The 20949-nt window shown below is 40.2% G+C and overlaps 1 protein-coding gene across 3 annotated transcripts in view; it reads left to right on the forward strand.

Moving 5' to 3' along the window:
* The first annotated feature begins 2599 nt into the window (after positions 1 to 2599).
* The window catches only part of LOC142099370 (P-selectin-like), a 416714-nt gene continuing 398364 nt past the window's right edge, over positions 2600 to 20949 (forward strand). For all 3 annotated transcript variants that reach the window (XM_075182758.1, XM_075182760.1, XM_075182761.1), the window contains exon 1: positions 2600 to 2733. In XM_075182758.1, the coding sequence (XP_075038859.1) occupies positions 2731 to 2733 (3 nt within the window). In that variant the 5' untranslated portion in view covers positions 2600 to 2730. The remainder of the gene's footprint in view (positions 2734 to 20949) is intronic.

The following is a 20949-nucleotide window of genomic DNA, read 5'->3' on the forward strand; positions in this document are numbered from 1 at the left end:
GCAGATACAAAAAGCTAAAGCAAGAAATAGATATGAAAGACCAACAATATTTTAAACAGGATTTTCTCTCTCGCCTAAAATTTCTAGTTATGGTTCTGTCAAGAAATGGTAAAACTAGGAGTTGTTCTTGTCTTGAAGGCTGATGCAATGTCATGATAGAAACAATGACAGCTTGAGGCATTACAATACATCTCAGCCTCTTCCATTGTTTACATTGGTTGCCTTAAAAACAATTCACTTCTCTGACATTTAGCATCACTGATCAGCTCTGTGATGGCAGGGCTTATTGACTCATTGGGATTGGTTTCATGAGGCTTTAATATTCTGTCAGCAGCACACTCCCATTGCCTGTTCTAGCATTAGCTTTCTCAGGCATTGTGCTCTATATCCGCTTTGCTGTCTGTTGACTCTGCTTACTTCTTGCCCATTCCTGTATGCCGCTTATCCTGGCCACGGTTTGTGAGCCTTACTATTCTGTTTGCCACATGCTACTATTTTGGAATGTATCTAACTAGTCTCCCTTCAATTTTAAGTTATTAAGTTACCATTTCGGGGTAAATGTATCAAGCTCCGATATTGAAAATCCAGCGATTTTTCTTGAGGGTGTTTCATCTCGCAGATGTATTAAAGTGAGATTTGATGTCAAAATCGCTATTTACAAAATCGATAGAGATCAAAGTCCCAACTGTATGCCACTCTGGCTATACAAGTCTCAAACGTATGAAACTGCGAACTCTCATGAGCCACTATTAACCCTAGTGCTGTCAGCCTATTGCTGGTTGAGTGATAATCGAGGAGACCCCATGCAAATTTTTCCACGATTTTCACGCAACCAACAGTAGGCTGACAGCACTAGGGTTAATAGTGGCTGGGCAGGGGGGCGGGGGCTCACGCTTTTTCTTTTTTAAAACTTTTATTTGTTTTTAAACGTTTGACAGCCGCAGGAACCTGAGGCTCTATAGACAGGCAGCGTAACAGTGATGTGTTTACTATACACGCTGCTAGCAAGCAGCGTGTTGTCTATGGATTTTTAACCTAAACACAGGAGAGTTAACTAAACACAGGAGAATTAGCTAAACATGGGAGTGTTTGACATTGCAGCAAAGTGCCAGAAATGACCAACGATTTTTAAGATCAGAGTAAAAATCGCAGTTTCATACATCTGGCACCTTAGGGACTAAAATCGTGGGTTATCACCCACAACTTGCCGTGATTTTAACTCGCTGAAAAAATCAGACTTTGATTCGTCCTAGCAGAAATAAAGACTTGTAAGTCCTTCAAATTTGCCATTGGACTCCTTTTAGTGTTAGATCTAAAATTCTGATCCAAGTTTGCCTGTGGTGTCAAGTATATCTGGAAGCGCTTCAATCAGCTGGAGAGAATTGACACAGACCATGTTCTGTATACAAGGAATATTCTCTGATTTATTGATACAAAGATATAAGTTTTTATAGCCTACTGAATAAGTGAATCCTACGTCATAAGCATATTCTATACCATTAGTCTATGAGAAGCGCTACTGATTAACTTTCTCACGTATTCTTGAGGTATTTACTTTCTCCCCCTTCTAAGGACAGATGAGCCTATTATTCTTATCTCGAGGGGTGCTGGAGGTTCATCTCCTATATGCCACAAGGGCACAGTTCCCACACTACGAGCTAAACATGAAGCTACTTATTGTTCTCATATCTTGATACATTCTTCAGGTGTTCTCTATGTCAGCTTAAACTCAAGGCCATGGGCTTACATCTGGTAAAACTGCAAATCAGCAGAAAAATTAATAATCTCTTTTAGCAAATAATATTTCTATGCAAGTTACAATAAATTGCTGAACAAAGGCCTTATGAGGCCTTAACAAAAAATCATATTTAACAGTAGCTTCCCTGATCACTGTACTCCTAGCTCTGCAAAAAAGCAATAAATCCCTAGGATATGTAGTGCAAACTAATTACTTACGGCCCTCAACTCAAACAGATCTCATCCACAACAAGACCTATATATAGAATATACAGTCACACCAATACAATATTGAGAAGACATTGGCTGTAGTAATTTAAAGCTTTTCCTAATTATAAAAAGAACATATAAAAACAACAATTATTGAATCCAATAAGTCTGTTGAGTTGAGTCTGTTTTTTTCCCTCACAGTTCAGATGTGGAAAGACTTGTATAAATGTAGTTCAAGCATTGATGCTTTATTTTGCTGTTATTTTCCTGATGATGTTGAATCTTCCTCATATCATCTGCCATAGAATGTGTATATAAAAAACAAGAAAATACATTTCATAGTGCAACCAGTCTTGATTGATTAAAAATTACTATTTTAAAGTGAAAAACCAAGTAGTATGTTTGAGAGCAGTGAAGGCTTTAAAAAGAATGGAGCAATGATAAGAAAGCACTCATTATATGTTTTAATGAGTGAGTATAAGGGACAGATGTTTGGTGCATTTTGAAAAGAATAACCAATAAAACACCTAAACATTTCAAAAGTATGGACATTTTTACACGTGATGTTTATTGGGGGGAGGGGGGGAAGGTTCTCACCATTTTCCTGGAAGCACACATTACTTTTTTGGCACAAACTTCAAAATTAGGTGGAGAAAGCATTAGAGAAGCCTGAATCTAATCACTCACACGAACCCCAGTGTTGGTAGAGGAAGTGTGTCTTGAGACAGGAAAATATTCTGTATTTGTTCTAAGATGAAACCGAATATGTGAAGCTAGTTTAAAATGGTAAGCTGAACTTTTAATTTTTAAATAAGTAAATGGAAATGATAGGTTTAATTTGCTTTATGTGTGTGTAACACAGACTGCTATAAAATATATATATATATATATATATATATATATATATATATATATATATTCAATAAGCATTAATTGTAGAAACAATAATGAAAAGGATCATATTTACAAGAAGTAGAAAAAAAATTATTTGGTAGTTGCTAAACCTATAAATAATAAGTACGGACTGGAATAAAGGTATAAAACTTTCATTTATATACCGAGAAATGCATGCGTTAAACAGCATCATCATTCTGATTTTAAGATTGGTGCTACAGTATATAGTAAGGGCAAAAGAATGAGTTGTTTGAATGAACCATCAAGTCTGATAAAACTCCAACCCTCAATAAATTAAAGATCAGTAGACGTGTAATTACTATTAACTGGAAATGCGCTGAATTTTTGCCTTAATAGTTGCTTTAATAATCATGTTACTGTCCCTCTGAATAACAGTTGTTGACCCACTGAATTTGTTCTTTAGTGTAAAGAGTATGCATAAACACAAACTAAGGTGTAAGCCTGTCTCACTAATGGAAGACTAGAACTAAACATACACACCTAATCTGGAGATCTTTTTCAGAAAGCATCCACTGTGGTAGGGGATATTTATTCAGCAATGTAATTTTATACGTTTTATTCTTCACAGGGACAATACTGTGAATGAAATTTATTTGCTTGTCCTAGTCAGTAGTAAATAAGACTGCACTTAAATCAACCTATGAAGCATGATTTCTGCCTGTAAAGCAGATTTTTCACTGACAAAGAGATGATTTGCAATTCATTTTTTTATCTGCTGCCTGATGACTGAAGTTCAACATTTACACCCTACCAATTTATTTGCAGCATTAATGACAACCAAGATTAATCTGTAAACAAAATATATTTATTACTGCAAAACTAAGATGATTTTTACTTGGATGAAAATGGCAAAGTTACAATTCATATTCTCATTACACAGTATATATGTCTTTAGGATATATGTTTGTGGCAGGTTTTTAGAACTGATGCATTATTAGACATAACGGTGTCTCATAAGGATTCTGAAGACAGGTATGCTGTACATTTTAACCATGAGTATATAGCAATGTGTAGCATATCTATTTTTTAATTTGTGATATTAAATGTAAATCAATATTTTGGTGTTATTAAGTTTTTATATGAATTTAATGACCATTCTCCCTCAAGAGTTAACTGCATTCCACAGTGTTTAGCGCAAGCAGCAGAGATAGGCACCAAGAAATTTTGTGAAAAGTGTGCTATGTGTTTCTATCATAAAATAGCAGGAGGAAAACCAATAACAATGAATTCCAGCTGACATTAATATCAATCAGTAAATAACTAATTAAAATATGGTTTATGCTGCAACTTTTAATGAATAATACAATTTCCATCTTACTTTTAATACTATTAAGAAGCAATTTAAGAGATGTCACACATGTGTCACAAAAGTTAAAACTGTGTTTATACATGTTTGTAATATTGCTACTTACTGTCATCTCTTCCATGACTTATATATATATATATATATATATATATATACATATATATATTCCATAGACAAAAAACCTTACGGTTTAACATGACCGATTAAGGTTCCTTACACACCATCTAAAGCATAAAAAAAACTATTGAAACTCTTCCACTCAAACTCCAAAAAGCAATGAAATTACGACGATTAAGGCAGAAGCCTTAATGGACGTGTTCCTTGAGCAATACAGATATGGTATGTCATCACATCCTGCGGTTAGCTGCAGATTCAGCACTATCATGTAGTGAGATTGCTGTCACTCACAAAATGGTGGATCTACTAATTCACAGATTTGTGTGTTCAGTGGAATACACACATACAGTACTATTACATTTTCTTAGTTTAGCTTTATCGTAGTTTAGGGCCTGGGTGTCTTAGAAAGAGACAGTAAAGCAACTTTATAAAAAATTAGTAGAGATGGGGGGGTTTTCCCTTGCGCTCAAGTATACCAATGAGTATCAGCAAAGTGTGGTGAATAAGTGTGGCTGCGGAGGGTGGATGCTACGAAATGGGAGCCAACTTAGAAGATGGGAAAGGACAGAATGAGGCAGGGGTGGCAAGGTGAAATAGCAGCATGTGTAAAAAATTAGAACTACAAAATCCCTACAGAGCATTTTTCCCTCCAAGACTGTGCCTGCTTATTAAAGATACCTGCAGAACAAAGCTCATCACTAAACAGTATCTGCTCCCGAAAGATCCCTGCAGAGTATTCCTCCACCCAAAACACTTCCTGCAGCTGACAGACCCCTGCAGAACATCCTTACACTCAACATACTACCCCCTCCTAACAGATCCCTGCAGAGCATTCCTCCCACCAACACTGTAACTTCTCCCAGCAGATGCCTAGAGAATATCCCTCCTCCTGAAACACAATACTTGCTCCCGACATACCCCTTGCAGAGCATTTCTCCCTGCAAGACTGTGCCTGCTCCTAAAAGATACCTGCGGAACTTAGCTCATCACCAAACAGTATCTGCTCCCGAAAGATCCCTGCAAATCATCCCTCCACTCAACATACTACCGCTCCTGACAGATCCTTGTAGAGCATTCCTCCCTCCAATATTGTGCCTAATCCTAAAATATATCTGCAATACATTCCTCCTCACCAAATATGGTTCCTGTGGCTGATGCATTTGGATTACACTATTGTGCAATTTGCTAAAATAGTCTTGATGGTTTTATGTATCCTTAAAAGTTAGCTTAGGGTTGTGAAAGAATGTAATGTCAGACATTGCTTACTGAAAACCAAACTAAGTAGAGGCTTATACATCAATTTAATTTAACTCTATTGTTATTTTGTAGTTCTAATTTTTTATGAAGTTGCTTTACTGTCTCTTTCTAAGACACCCAGGCCTAAACTAATAAATGTAATAGTACTGTATGTGTGTATTCCAGTGAACACACAAATCTGTGAATTAGCAGATCCACAATTTTGTAAGTGACAGCAATCTCACTACATGATAGTGCTGAATCTGCAGCTAACCGCAGGATGTGATGGCATACCATGTCTGTATTGCTCAAGGAACACGTCCATTAAGGTTTCTGCCTTAATCGTCGTAATTTCATTGCTTTTTGGAGTTTGAGTGAAAGAGTTTCAATAGTATTTTTTATGTTTTAGATGGTGTATAAGGAACCTTAATCGGACATGTTAAACCGTAAGGTTTTTTGTCTATGGAATTTCATAGCTTTTTGTAAAGTTAAAATATTTATAATTTTCAAATTCTATGTATCTAAATGTGAAATCACCCACCCTCTGCCCACCAACAATTCTCTATCACATGCCACCTGCCCCCTAAATTATTACATGCCCCTCCCACTGCCAACCAGGTTCTCTCACATGATACCTACTTTACTCACATGCCATCTCTTGCTTATCAGCCTTTCACACATATGAGCCCTTGCTGACCAGCTACTTTTTTATATGCCACCACCTATCAACTAGATTTTCTCTCACATGCCACTCCCTGACCATAAGCTTCTAATATCTGCCCTGCACACCAGCTATTCTATCACATGCCACCTCATAACCAACAGCTTTTCGCTCACATGCCACCCAACTCACCAGCTATTCTCTCACATTCCAACCTCTTCTCTGCCAGTGACAACTTCACAATTTAAAGAGCCTTCTCCGATCTCTGTACAAAATAGAGCCTTTTAGTGAAACCTGCACCACACAAAAAATCTTCTAGTGACCCCTACACATGATAGAGTATCCCATAATAAAGAGAATATTCATCTGACCACTGCACAATAGGTAGCGCCTTCACTTATCCATATACAACACAACACAGAGAGCCATCCTCTGGCCCCTGCACAACACAGAGAGCCATCCTCTGGCCCCTGCACAACACAGAGAGCCATCCTCTGGCCCCTGCACAACACAGAGAGCCATCCTCTGGCCCCTGCACAACACAGAGAGCCATCCTCTGGCCCCTGCACAATACAGAGAGCCATCCTTTGACCCCTGCACAATATATATAGAGCCATCCTCTGACCCCTGCACAATATATATAGAGCCAGCCTCTGACCCCTGCACAATATATAGGACAAACTTACTTAAAGGGTGACAGGGTTTGTAACAAGCTGAATAATTACCTTGTGTGGTTTAACATGGGGTGGGTACCGACCAATGGTGGCTCACGTAGGAGGGACCTTGATAGAATATAGCAGGCTGTACTTCCTGCTTGGCTTCACTTGCAGCACGAGATCACACCCATCCCATCCTTCAATTTATTTGGGTTTTGAAAGTGGGGGTAGGAAGGCACTGCGTTCAGCGGCTGATTAGTGGGCGCACAGGTAGTTGGTCGTAGGTCACTGCCCCCTTTGAAGCATCAGTAACTCCTTTTGGTCCTTCGGTGAGGAGGGTCCCTGTCCGGCTCGGTGAGGGAGGGCAGCGTGAGTTGTAGGGGCAGTCACTCTGACGCCAACTCAGCGCTACGTATGTAGGGATTTGTTCCCCGTGGTTTGCGGACTTACGGCTGTTTGCGCCAGTCCACTAAGTGATCTTGTGTTATCAGCTCGTGAGCTGTTCCACAGTGCCCTTTCTCTGCCACCATAGGTTTAGTTAACATAAAATCCTTACAATAAAATTTCTGCCATTTTTTAATAACTCATACAGGTCCACGTGTCTTTATTTGCATGCAAATGTTTAAAGTTTAAGGTTGATGTGAAGTTTGTGGGAACATACACGGTGAGCCCTTTATGTGACCAGAATCATAATGTAATAGGTAAAATCCATATGCTGTAATTGCCATATGACTTCAAAATCATTGTTAGTTTCCTTCCGAAGGTGTTAACCTTTGCACATTGTAAATATCCACATACATACATTTAATTTTCATTGTTTGTACTAACGGAAGACCACTATGCAGAAACCCAGATGGTGTTTGTCTGCAAACCTGTGTGCTGTGTCTGTGCAAGACTGACCAGCAGCTGATGCAGCTCCTCAGTGGCGCACACAGGTGGGGTTTCTGAGTTTCTAGAAACCCCCCCTGTGCTTACTAAGTAGCCACTGTCCTATACAGCAGCCGCTTCTTAGACAGCGCCGTGGCTGCTGTTTAGGACAGCACTGGTGAAACAGAGCTGCTGCGCATGCGCAGCAGCTCTCTCTCGGGTTTTTTTTTTTGAGTCGGCGGGGAGAAACCCCCCCCCCCCAGGGGCAAACGCAGGATTCTTAAGGGGGGGTTTCCAAAAATAAATAAATATATATATGCCCACAAGCAATATTGTATGATGTTTTGATTAATAGACCAAAGAGATTTCTGGTAAGCCTGCAGGGTATGCAGAGCTGTGTGATTATATATAAATATTCTATTATAGGATTACAAATGTAGAGGATTCCTACTTTTTTAATCCTATAATACAATATTTATATATAATCACACAGTTCTGCATACCCTGCAGGCTCACCAGAAATGGAGTCTTTGGTCTATTAATCAAAACACTACAGAAGATTGCTTGTGGCCAGTATCTGAAGCTAGAGACAGTGCTATTTTTCGATTAAATATTACAAATATCAATTATAAGCCCTACCGTTAGTGCCCCAGAGAAGCCAGCCAGTGATGTCATCCCGGGAGATATGTGAGGGAGGAGCTGCTGCGGCCACGCATGTGCAGCAGCTCCATTTCAGCGATGGGGAATTGTACAGCAGCCGTGGCACTGTCAAAGAAGCATCCGCGGTGGTGCTGAAAAGGGAAAATGTTTTGCATGTTTAAATTCATGCTTTTGGGCCCATTCGATTGCGGAGGGGAGGGGTTTCTGGAGAACCAGTAATCCCCCCTGCGTGCACCCCTGAACTTTATAGATCTCCCAACATCCAGTGGTATATTTATTGACACAGCATTCACACTGCATTGATTGGCTGCAGGCTAGGCAATTCCTACAATGCCTCTATTCTTTTGTGATGAACAGACAGACAGCAAGTATATATTGCACCAAGTACATGTCAGTTGCAAACATTTGCATTCCCTTTCTTTTAATGCCATCATGAAAATATATTTTTATTTTTACGATATCCTGCTCTTTATGCACACAAAAATACCAGGACACTTTTGTGGAGCCCATTTGGAATATAGTGCAAAGTCTTTTATTTGAGCTTCATCCATGGGTTCCTGTTTTCCAAATTGTCTCCAGGTAAACCTAAAAATGTATAAACCTCTCTCAGCATATTTGTGCCCAACTTAAAGTAGCTTTACTTCTGCTGTCAAACATGGATTAGTCTATAGAGCAGGAGCATCCCAGTACTAGTACTGTCAGTAGTAATAATTTTTCATCGTTTAATAGTAAAAAAGGATACGTGGGAAGAGAGTGTAAGAAAGGGCGCTCCAAATCAAAGCATTTGTCAATCACAAAGAAAACATCAGTTCTAGATGTAAGTATTAAGGGAAAAGTTTCTGATGAATGTGGGGATTTGTCTAAAAAAACACCTTTTGCTAGTAGTAGCCCTTGTTTTGCACATACTAGAATGCCCAAAGCAAAAGCGAGCCCAACATGGTCATGCATCTTCTGTAACTTCCCATGTACCACCTTCTGCGATCCTTTCACCTAATCTCTGATTGTTTCCTTTTTCCCTGCATCATGTGAGGTGAATTATTTTACTGAGGAGGAATTGTGTGTGAAAAGTACAATCAATGCTGTGTTTAAGAGATGTAATTAGAAAAAGCTGTGTTATATGCTGCATTCAAGTAACCTTAACCATACTCGCCAACTCTCCCGGAATGTCCGGGAGTCTCCCGCACTTTGCGAGAGTCTCCCGGGCTCCCGGGCGAGTGTGGCAATCTCCCACATCTGGATAATTCTGCCCACTTCCTAGTGAAGTGGGCAGAATTAAGTCCCAAACGCGATTCCCGGTGAATCGCGGCATTTGGCCCCGCCCCCAGCTGTCAAATGACGCGTTTTGCGTCATCACCTCATGGGGGCGGGTCCAAAATGACACCATTTTGGAGCCCCGCCCCCCGTTACGCCCACCTCCTCCGCAAGCTCCCGGATTTGACCAACAGAAAGTTGGTAAGTATGACCTTAACATGAGTGCATTCACAATGGGGAGTGGTGTTGTTGGTGTGAGACACAATCTGTACTTTATTGACTTGTTTGTATTATTTTTAAAAAAAATTGCACTATATTTTTTGTTTTTCTCGTTGTGCATGTTATATTGGAGTTGATCACATTGTGATACGCTGAAGGTGACAAGTGGGCTCACAGGCTCAAGTGTTAGAGGTGGTACCTTTACGAAGTGAGTTCTTGTTCCGGTCTTCCTCTCACACCTGACCTGCAATAGCACCCACCATGACAGAGAGTCAAAGATCTCCCAAGCAGTACACAGATTTAAATAAAAAATGATGCCAGAGGAGCAATTGGGCTAAAGAAAGTGATGTTTTTTTAACTAGCTTTTAGGCAGTCAAACTTGCCCCTCCCCCTAAAATAAATAAGTAAATATATACATAAGTAAATATATACATAAATAAAAAAATATATACATACACACACACACACACACACACACACACAAATATATGTGAATAAGTTTAACCTCTTAATAATTTAATACTTAAAAATGCCTGCAAATTAATTGATGTCAAGTTAGGAGAAAAGCAAAAAAAAAGGAGCAAATTTACACCTTGGCAAAACCATATTTCATTGGATGGGGAGCTTAAATTAAAATATGGAGACATATTTATATTTGGGATAGCACATGTTCTAGATCAACTTATATTTCAGTTTAAAAATAAAGCTAGCAAGTATTTGTTTGCTACATGAAAAATCAGCCAGTATTTTCCTTGTGTGAAAAAGCATAAATTATCACCCCTTGCATTATAACATGATTTTTCCAGGAGCAACTTTACTACTTTTATTGTTTTGCTCCTAACGCAGCATCGGATCCCTAATGTGCAATCTAATTCGAGCTGCAGCCTAGAAAACTTCGGGCCTGATTAATTAAGGAACATGCGTATTTTGCGTAAAGTCGCTCTGCACCCAGAACCAGGCCATACACCAGTGAAAGCAACCAAAATCCAATTCATCTTCAAGGGCAAAGGACCCTTACAACTAGAGATGCTCACTGACCCCCGTGTTTTGGTTTTGGTTTTGTATCTGGATTACCGTCGTGTTTTGGTTTTGGTTTTGTGAAACCGTCATTGCGTGTTTTGGTTTTGGTTTTGGGCCTAAAATAACCAAATTTAGTGCTCCACCTGTTTCTTGGATAAGTAATGTAATTGTAAAGCTAATAAATTATCCAAAAAACAGTTTAATTCCTGGTAGGCCTTTATTAATTCTACACACAAACCAGATTGTCTTCCTCTCCATCTATGAATATTGGCAATGCAGCCATCGTCTTTGAATGTATATTTCACCCTACACTTATACTTAAATATGTAAAGAAATGGACAAAGGCAGTTTGGTTTCTGTCTCTCTAGGCCCCCCTCCACTTGTATAAAATACCAAAAAATTCAGCCGTTATAGACTGTACAATATTAAGAGAAATGGACAAAGACAGTTTGGGGTCACTCTTTGTATGACACCCTACCCTTAAGGAGAAATTGCCCAAACAGCAGCCTTTCAAGACGGTACGTGATATGAAAATGCCTCAAGTCCCTTTCCTCTTTTGGGGTAGATTGCACCCTACACTTACATAGAAAGTTTTAAATAGATGTTATCGTCATCATCTTCAGCTTTATCCTCACCCTCATCAGTGTGTACGTCATAATTACAGACTATCAATTCATCGTCGCTTGAATCCGCCATTAGAGAACAGTCAGTGCTTGAATGTCTTGGATGGTGAAGGTCTTCCTCGTGGAAGATGTAGTTCATTTTTATAAGCATCATTTTCTCCACATTTTTGGGACGTAACCTTCTACGGCGATCACTGACTAAGTTCCCTGCTGTGCTGAACACTCGTTCAGAGTACACACTTGAGGGTGGGCAGCTTAAGTATTGCAAAGCAAGTTTGTACATGGTTTTCCAAATGGCCTGCTTTTCTTCCCAGTAAGGAAAGGGACTGTCTGACTTTTCCATATCAATTACCTCTTGAAAATAATCCTCCACCATCCTTTGCATGTTAATACTCATATTGGATGGAGTTATGGGCAAGGTCACACATTTTTTTGAAAAATCCTTCAAACCAGCCCAGATGTTAAACTGTTCTGGTCTGCCCTCTGCGTCTTCCCTGCTTCTTTTTTGAAAATTTAATTTTTTACGAGCAGCAGCTGCTTGAGAAACTGAAGGATGACACGTCGTCAAGCCAAGGCCCAGTTCAGCGGACAACTTGCTGAGCAATAGATCCTTGCAAATGTTCACATCTCGCTCATTTTGAAGCAAAGACTCAATGTAGGTCTTAAACCTTGGATAAAGCACAGTGGCCAAAACGTACTGATCCGCCTTCAAGATCTTATTAACTTGAGGATCATTGTGAAGCGAATTAAGTACTTGATCGAAAAGGCCAACATACTTTGCGGAATTGCTTGCTTTCATCTCCTCCTTCAGTTTCTCAAGCTGCTTTTCCAATAGTCTAATTAATGGAATGACTTGGCTCAAACTAGCAGAATCTGCACTCACTTCACACGTCACAACTTCAAATGGTTTCAGCACCTTGCACAGCACTGAAAGGATTCCCCACTGTGCAAGAGTGAAATACATGCCCCCTCCTTTCCCAATGTCATGGCTTGTGCAATACGCTTGGATGGCTTTGCGCTGTTCCTCCATCCTCTGCAGCATGTACAGGGTGGAATTACACCTAGTTACCACCTCTTGCTTAAGTTGGTGGCAGGGCAAGTGAAACTGCTCTTGGAGCTGCTGCAATCTCCTACATGCTGTGGCAGAATGCCTGAAATGGCCTGAAATCTTACGGGCCACTAAAATCATCTCCTGCACCTCATGGTTATTTCGTAGGAAGCGCTGCACCACCAAGTTGATGGTGTGAGCAAAACAGGGAATGTGCTGGAAATCACCAAGCTGTAATGCTCGCACTATATTGTTGGCGTTATCAGAAATGACATATCCTGGGGAGAGTCCAAGTGGTATAAGCCATGTATCAATCACATCTCTTAGTTTGTGTAACAAATTGTCAGCTGTATGCCTGTTAGTGATACAAAGAGTGGCCTGCCTGTGACAAATGTTACGTAGTGGTGTACATGCTGCTGCTGCTCCTGCTGGTGAAGGTGAATGACCAACCCAGTGGGCTTTCACAGTCATATAGTCTTTGGTTTGCCCACTTCCACTTGTCCACATATCTGTGGTTAAGTGGACAGTGGGCAGAATGGCATTTTTCAGCGCAATCTTTACATTTGTACTCACTTTTTGGTAGAGTTGTGGAATAGCTTTACGGGAAAAATGGTGTCGCGATGGAATTTTGTAACGCGGACACAAAACCTCAATTAACTGTGAAAAACTAGCTGCGTTTATTGTGGATATTGGACGCAGATTTAACACTAACATGGCAGCCATGGCGTCTGTGATTCGCTTGGCGACTGGGTGGCTGCTGTCATATTTGCTTCCCCTAGCAAATGATTGTTTCACAGTTAATTGTTGAAATTTAGGACTGCTATTTTTCTTGGCCTTCCTCTGGGCTGACGATTCACCCCCAGCAGCAGCAACAGTGGGACTAACGCTTTCTTCAGATGAATCAATAATAGTACAGGAGTCATCCAGCTTAATAAGTGGGATGCAGCTCTAACTCCGAGCGCTACTGAGGATATTGATGATGATGGTGTGGTGGGTGTATTTTGTAGTCGTCGGGATGTCGGTGAGCGGAGGGTCCTAGCTGATTATGGAGTGCTTGTAATTTTTTTGGAATAACTTTCAGCTTTTCCCAACACTTTGCCATGAACTCTCGTTAAATGGCGTAACATAGACAAGGTTCTAAGATGGTTAAGGTCCCCGAGTGTGGCTTGACATACACTACAAATGGCTATACAGTTGTTGTCTGGATCGGGGTAGAAGTAATTCCACACATAAGAAGTGGATTTTTTTGTTTTATGGCCTGGCATGACAATGGCCTTTTTCTTGTCACGTGCCAGAACTGCTGCCACTGGTGCAGGACTTACACAAACAACCTCATCCTCATCAACATCCTCATTAGCGTCCTCGTCGCCTACACAAATCTCCCCCTCATCCTCTTCTATTTCCAAAGTGGCATCTTCAATTTGTGTATCACCGGTTACACTCGGGCTGTTCAGGCACACATCAGCAGAACTGCTGAAAGGGTCCCTCTTTATGGGTACACTAACAGAATGCTCACGATTAGACATCCCACTGTTGGATGGACTCTCCACAGGGACTGGTGTCATTTCTGATTCAGAGCAAACATTATCCTCTAATGCCTTACTGTTATCTTGCAGCTCGGCTTTGACGCGTAACAGTAGTTGTGCACCACTTGTAGTCTCTGTAACATTTATTGAACTGCCACTAATAGAGAAAGGTGAAGGCCTCATTCTCTCTTTGCCACTGCATGTGTAGAATGGCATGTTGGCAATTTTTCTTTTATCGGCACTTAACTTTTTCACAGTTGCACTTCTTTTTCGCTTCAACACGGTACATTTTTTTTGGGTGTGTGTTTTTTTGACTGATTTCAAAGACTGTGTAGTTTGACATCGCCTTTCCCAGATGACGTACTGGGAACACTACCATCAGGACTGGTGACAGAACCTGGTTGCTGATTCTGCTCATATGTGGACTGCTTTGAATCCATTATGAGCCCAAAGCACTTGTAGTGCTACAAATTGTTTTAGATAGTGCTAAATATTATTTTTTTAGACTGCTGACAAACAGGACTTTTGACAGGCAGAAAAATTAATGCAAAAGAATGGGGGACACCCCAAAAGTGCTTGGAGTGCTAAATATTATTTTTTTAGACTGCTGACAAACAGGACTTTTGACAGCCAGAAAAATTAATGCAAAAGAATGAGGGACACCCCAAAAGCGCTTGGAGTGCTAAATATTATTTTTGTGGACTGCTGACAAATAGGACTTTTGACAGCCAGAAATATTAATTCAAAAGAATAGGGGACACTCCAAAAGCACTTGGGAGTGCTAAATATTATTTTTGTAGACTGCTGACAAACAGGACTTTTGACAGTCAGAAAAATTAATGCAAATGAATGGGGGACACCCCAAAAGCACTTGGGAGTGCTAAATATTATTTTTTTAGACTGCTGACAAACAGGAATTTTGACAGCCAGAAAAATTAATGCAAAAGACTTGGGAGTGCTAAATATATATATTTTTTAGACTGCTGACAAAAAGAACTTTTGACAGCTAGAAAAATTAATGCAAAAGAATGGGGGACACCCCAAAAGCACTTGGAGTGCTAAATATTATTTTTTTAGACTGCTGACAAACAGGACTTTTGACAGCCAGAAAAATTAATGCAAAAGAATGGGGGACACCCCAAAAGTGCTTGGAGTGCTAAATATTATTTTTTTAGACTGCTGACAAACAGGACTTTTGACAGCCAGAAATATTAATTCAAAAGAATAGGGGACACTCCAAAAGCACTTGGGAGTGCTAAATATTATTTTTGTGGACTGCTGACAAATAGGACTTTTGACAGCCAGAAAAATTAATGCAAATGAATGGGGGACACCCCAAAAGCACTTGGGAGTGCTAAATATTATTTTTGTAGACTGCTGACAAACAGGACTTTTGACAGTCAGAAAAATTAATGCAAATGAATGGGGGACACCCCAAAAGCACTTGGGAGTGCTAAATATTATTTTTTTAGACTGCTGACAAACAGGAATTTTGACAGCCAGAAAAATTAATGCAAAAGACTTGGGAGTGCTAAATATATATATTTTTTAGACTGCTGACAAAAAGAACTTTTGACAGCTAGAAAAATTAATGCAAAAGAATGGGGGACACCCCAAAAGCACTTGGAGTGCTAAATATTATTTTTTTAGACTGCTGACAAACAGGACTTTTGACAGCCAGAAAAATTAATGCAAAAGAATGGGGGACACCCCAAAAGTGCTTGGAGTGCTAAATATTATTTTTTTAGACTGCTGACAAACAGGACTTTTGACAGCCAGAAATATTAATTCAAAAGAATAGGGGACACTCCAAAAGCACTTGGGAGTGCTAAATATTATTTTTGTAGACTGCTGACAAACAGGACTTTTGACAGCCAGAAAAATTAATGCAAATGAATGGGGGACACCCCAAAAGCACTTGGGAGTGCTAAATATTATTTTTTTAGACTGCTGACAAACAGGAATTTTGACAGCCAGAAAAATTAATGCAAAAGACTTGGGAGTGCTAAATATATATATTTTTTAGACTGCTGACAAAAAGAACTTTTGACAGCTAGAAAAATTAATGCAAAAGAATGGGGGACACCCCAAAAGCACTTGGAGTGCTAAATATTATTTTTTTAGACTGCTGACAAATATGACTTTTGACAGCCAGAAAAATTAATGCAAAAGAATGGGGGACACCCCAAAAGCGCCTGGAGTGCTAAATATTATTTTTTTAGACTGCTGACAAACAGGACTTTTGACAGCCAGAAAAATTAATGCAAAAGAATGGGGGACACCCCAAAAACACTTGGGAGTTCTAAATATTATTTTTTTACACTGCTGACAAATAGGACTTTTGACAGCCAGAAAAATGAATGCAAAAGAATGGGGGACACCCCAAAAGCACTTGGGAGTGCCAGAAACTGCACAAAAACCCTCTTCTATCCTCCCTTTACTGCTGTAACAACTGGTATTAAGATTAGAATGGTATTGATTAGAAACAATAATGTGTGGGGGGAGGGGGGGCGCCGCTGGTGCTGGTGTTCAGGGTGGGAGCAGGGTAGTGGGGAAGAAAAAAAAACACAGATACTCACCAGTGATGACAGCACTGGCGTCCCTCCTTCTTCCTCTCTGCACTATTTACACTGAGTGTCAGGCGTGACATCATCAAGTCACGCCTGACACTCAGTGAGGAACTGTGCAGAGAGGGACAAGAAAGAAGACAGAAGAAAAGAGAAGAGAAGAGAGGAGTGGGAAAAAAGCTAATGCAAAGGTAAGTAAATAAAAGGAGAAAGTCACACCATGAGGAAAAAGTAGGGAAGAGAGGCAAAGACACCATGAGGAAAAAGTAGGAAAGAGAGGCACAGACACCATAAGGAAAAAGTAGGGAAGAGAGGCATAGACACCATGAGGAAAAAGTAGGGAAGAGAGGCACAGACACCATGTGGAAAAAGTAGGGAAGAGAGGCACAGACACCATGAGGAAAAAGTAGGATAAAGAGGCACAGACACTATGAGGAAAAAGTAGGGAAGAGAGGCACAGACACTATGAGGAAAAAGTAGGGGAAAGAGGCACAGACACCATGAGAAAAAAGTAGGGAAGAGAGGCACAGACACCATGAGGAAAAAGGGGGGGGGAGAGAGACACAGTATGAAGAAAAAGGGCGGAGGGGAGCAGAAAGTCACAGAGTGATGGAGAGGGGGCAGGAAGGCACAGTGTGATAATGGGGAGCCAGGTGAAGGGGGAAAAGCAGCATGGAGGGCGCAGTGTGATCATAAGGGGACAAAACATGGTGATGAAGGGGCACAGTAATATGTATGTGATGGCACAGGGGGCTTTGGGCAATATAGTGTGAGGTAGGTGGTGGCTAATTAATGGGTGCAAGTTTGTTTGCGGGGTAATGGTTGGGCAATTTTATAGTGCAGACTATTATTTTAGGATGGGGTGGTTTGGGGGCTACTGAATGTGAGGGAGAATGAGGTCACTCTATTAAATGGGACTATGAATTATTTAATGTCAGTGATAAGTATATTTCTGAAATGTAAATACTATTAATTTATTGCTGGGGCTGTTTGTAGGGAGGGAAATAGGTTTATTTATTAAATGTGAATACTATTATTTTAATGTTGGGGCTGGAGGACGGCCTAATTATTAATCGTGGGTGCTATTGATTTAACGCCGGAGCTGGCTGTCATTTTCTAAATGTACCCATTTTTTTTCCAAATAGGGCCCCCAACATTCCAGGATCCATACAATCCGCAACTAAAGACACCTGCAGCCACAGGTGGGGAAAGTGAGAAGAACAGGTAGGAGAGTCTGTGAAATGTTGTGATTCTAGTAGGGACAATGCCAATATTTCATGTGTGTGTATGTATATATGTATATATATATATATATATATATATATATTTATATATTAGTGGCCCCTAAACTTACCTGAACTTAACTGATTAAGTTCAGTGATTCTTTTTTCCATTGCCATGGGCCCCCTTTTCCCCTGGGCCACCGGGCACCTACCCATCGTGCGCAGTTGGAAAGATGGCCCTGGTTCACTGGGGGAGGAGGTGGCCATCGGGGGGGCCCTGCCTGCTTCATTTGTACTGGGCCCCACGATTTCTGATGGCGGCCCTGGTGGAGGCTGGTATTTATGCTTTTCAAATCTCACGAAAACCGATCTCAGAAATACGAATACGTCACAATGCCGTTTTTCCTCGATTTCGAATCCGAACGGGCGGGAGAGTACCGAGCGTGCTCGGCTCGGTACTCGGATAGGCTAAATTCAGATGAATTCGGATCTCTGGAAACCGAGCCCGCCCATCTCTACTCTACTCTACAGCCTACTATTTCATTGGTGAAACGGGGAGGGGACTGGGAATTTCAAAGGTACATATTTTTCTGTCGTATCACTTACATTAGCTACAGGTCGGGTGTAAGTGCCGACAACTAGTGAAGACGGTCGCATATGCATGCTAGAACATGTGTTTGCAATCAGGAACAACTGTAAAAATGCATTTTATATAGAGTAGACCTTAATAACATCCTAATGAATGCATTTTATGGGGGGGATTAAAAAAAACTTTTTCCTTTTTTAACTGTTTTATCATTAATGACTATTATTAACAGGTGATAATCACTGACTACTTTTTTTCTGTGCGTTCCTTTCAGACTTTATATTCCACATATGTATTAAATGTATCCTGCAATGTATTGTCCTCTACATGAGAGTGCACATAGGCCCATTTTCAACAACAGACATATCTTTACATCCGCTCTTAGTTGAATGTGGATGTGCGTATGCCCGTTTTGGGTGCGTTTTTAAAGAAAATGCAATTTACGTTCCTTTTCTGTGCCTTAATGAATCAGACTCATTTCTAAATGCATCAAAGTGGCTTATGTTGTTTCTCTTATTTCTGGAGAAACTCTAGCCTGGACCTCACCCATTTGGAAAAAGCAAATTCCCATACTTGCCCACTCATTCCCAAATTCCAGATATGTCTCCTGGACTCCCAGGAGAGCAGGGTATTCTCCCACATCCTGCCCACTTCCCAGTGAAGAGGACAGGATGGGAGCCTCCATAACGTGATTCATGGTGCACTGCGTCATTTGGCCTGCCGCCTGCATGAAAATGACTCTTTCGCCTCATTGCATCATGAGGGAAGAGCCAAATTGATGTGATTTTCCGCACCCCACCCCCTTCTGACCTCACTTTTCAGCTCCCCTCCGAGATCTCCATCTCAACTGAGTAACATGTGACTGCAGCAGACACATGATACTCAGTCAGAGACCCAGAGCAGCAGGAAGGACTGCTGAGTCTGCAGATTTCTATTAAACATTTCAGGATTCCTTTGTGCCTCTTCACCATGGAGGTGGTGGTGGAAGTCTTACTGGTGTCCCCCAAAGTTTGGCACCCTAGGCAGCTGCCTAATGATTTGCAAATAGTAATACTGAATCTAATAAGTTGTCGCTAACTAAATGCTAAATGTAAAATCTAATTTTGATCCGAATACCGTTCAAACACTTTCACTAAACAATCAGTTTGATAATATAGTGTTAAGGTTTGAGACATAGCCGGATAGCGTGAAAGCATCCAAATTATATGTACAAGCTGGTTAACCCAACAATATACTATCAATCAATCCGGTTGGGTAAAAGATTGAAATAAGGATTCAATGCTGGGAATACATATTAAGAGATTAAATATTAATCTAGTTTAATATTCATGAGATATATTGTTATCAGAAGCACAAGTGAATTAATGAATGTGTGTGGTAAAACAAACGGCATGGTGATTGAGTTGCAGGGAATAACAATTGTATCATTCTCTTTTAACAATATGGCTGAAGATTGAAAAAAAATTATGATTAAAAGTTCCCTAATATGTGGATATGAAATCATTTTTTATTTTTATATTAAATGTTATTCTAATCCATCCAGTGGAAGGCCCAGAACAGGCTCCCCGAGTCAAAGTTTTGGCCAGCGTACACCAACGGGAGGTCTGCCCAGAACACAACCCCCTAGTAGGTCTTCTGGGATCCAATGTTACCAGTCTGTGAAATTTATGTCCAAATCCATCTAGTAGAAAGCTCAGAACAGGCTCTGTGGGTAAATTTCTGGCTAGTGTACACCAACGGAAAGTCCAACCGGGTCTCTAAACCCCTTAAAATCTGCTTGGGATCCAACTAGACCACCTCATGTTGGTTTCATCTGAATGGATGCAGGTATGTGGAAGATATTTGCCTACAAACAAAGAGATATATATATATATATATCTATATTTATTTATATATATATATATATCACTAACAGATCAGTTAAAACCACTAAGAAAAGTCTACTCAAAGCAGACATTTACTCTACGATCAATTTCTTATTTTGTTTATTCGTACAATTAGTGAGTTATGTACAATATATTATCCCGAATCTAATCTCTCAACAAATTAATTTCTTCTTAATTTATGGCTTGAACAAAGAAATGTGCTGGACTTTACTTTTTAGAACTAGAACAGCATTTTCGTGTTAAAAAACTGGAATACATGGATACATGAATACATGGAGCTTATAGAAATCATGAGGAGAAAAACAAACACATTGTACGTCTCATTCTTCTTCGCTGTCTCTCCTTTCTTGCACCAAATAACAGTTTCCTGTCACAGGCACTATGAGTCTTTGCCCAGGATATCACCAGATGATGGACTTACCAGAGTAATATAGTTGGTACTATGGTTCTCTGGTAGCAGGGTGACAACGGAACAGGAGAAACAGCAGATGGTGAGAGAATACTCAAGGAAAGTCTATGACTAGCAACAACTGGTAATGAGTAGATGAATGTACACGAGGAGCCAGATGGACAAGGAAACGTGAGGAAAGTCAGTGGTCTGCGTATAGCAAGTTGTACCACTGCTATAGTGAGGA

Source organism: Mixophyes fleayi, chromosome 8 (genome assembly GCF_038048845.1).
Source record: "Mixophyes fleayi isolate aMixFle1 chromosome 8, aMixFle1.hap1, whole genome shotgun sequence".
Lineage (NCBI taxonomy): Eukaryota > Metazoa > Chordata > Amphibia > Anura > Limnodynastidae > Mixophyes > Mixophyes fleayi.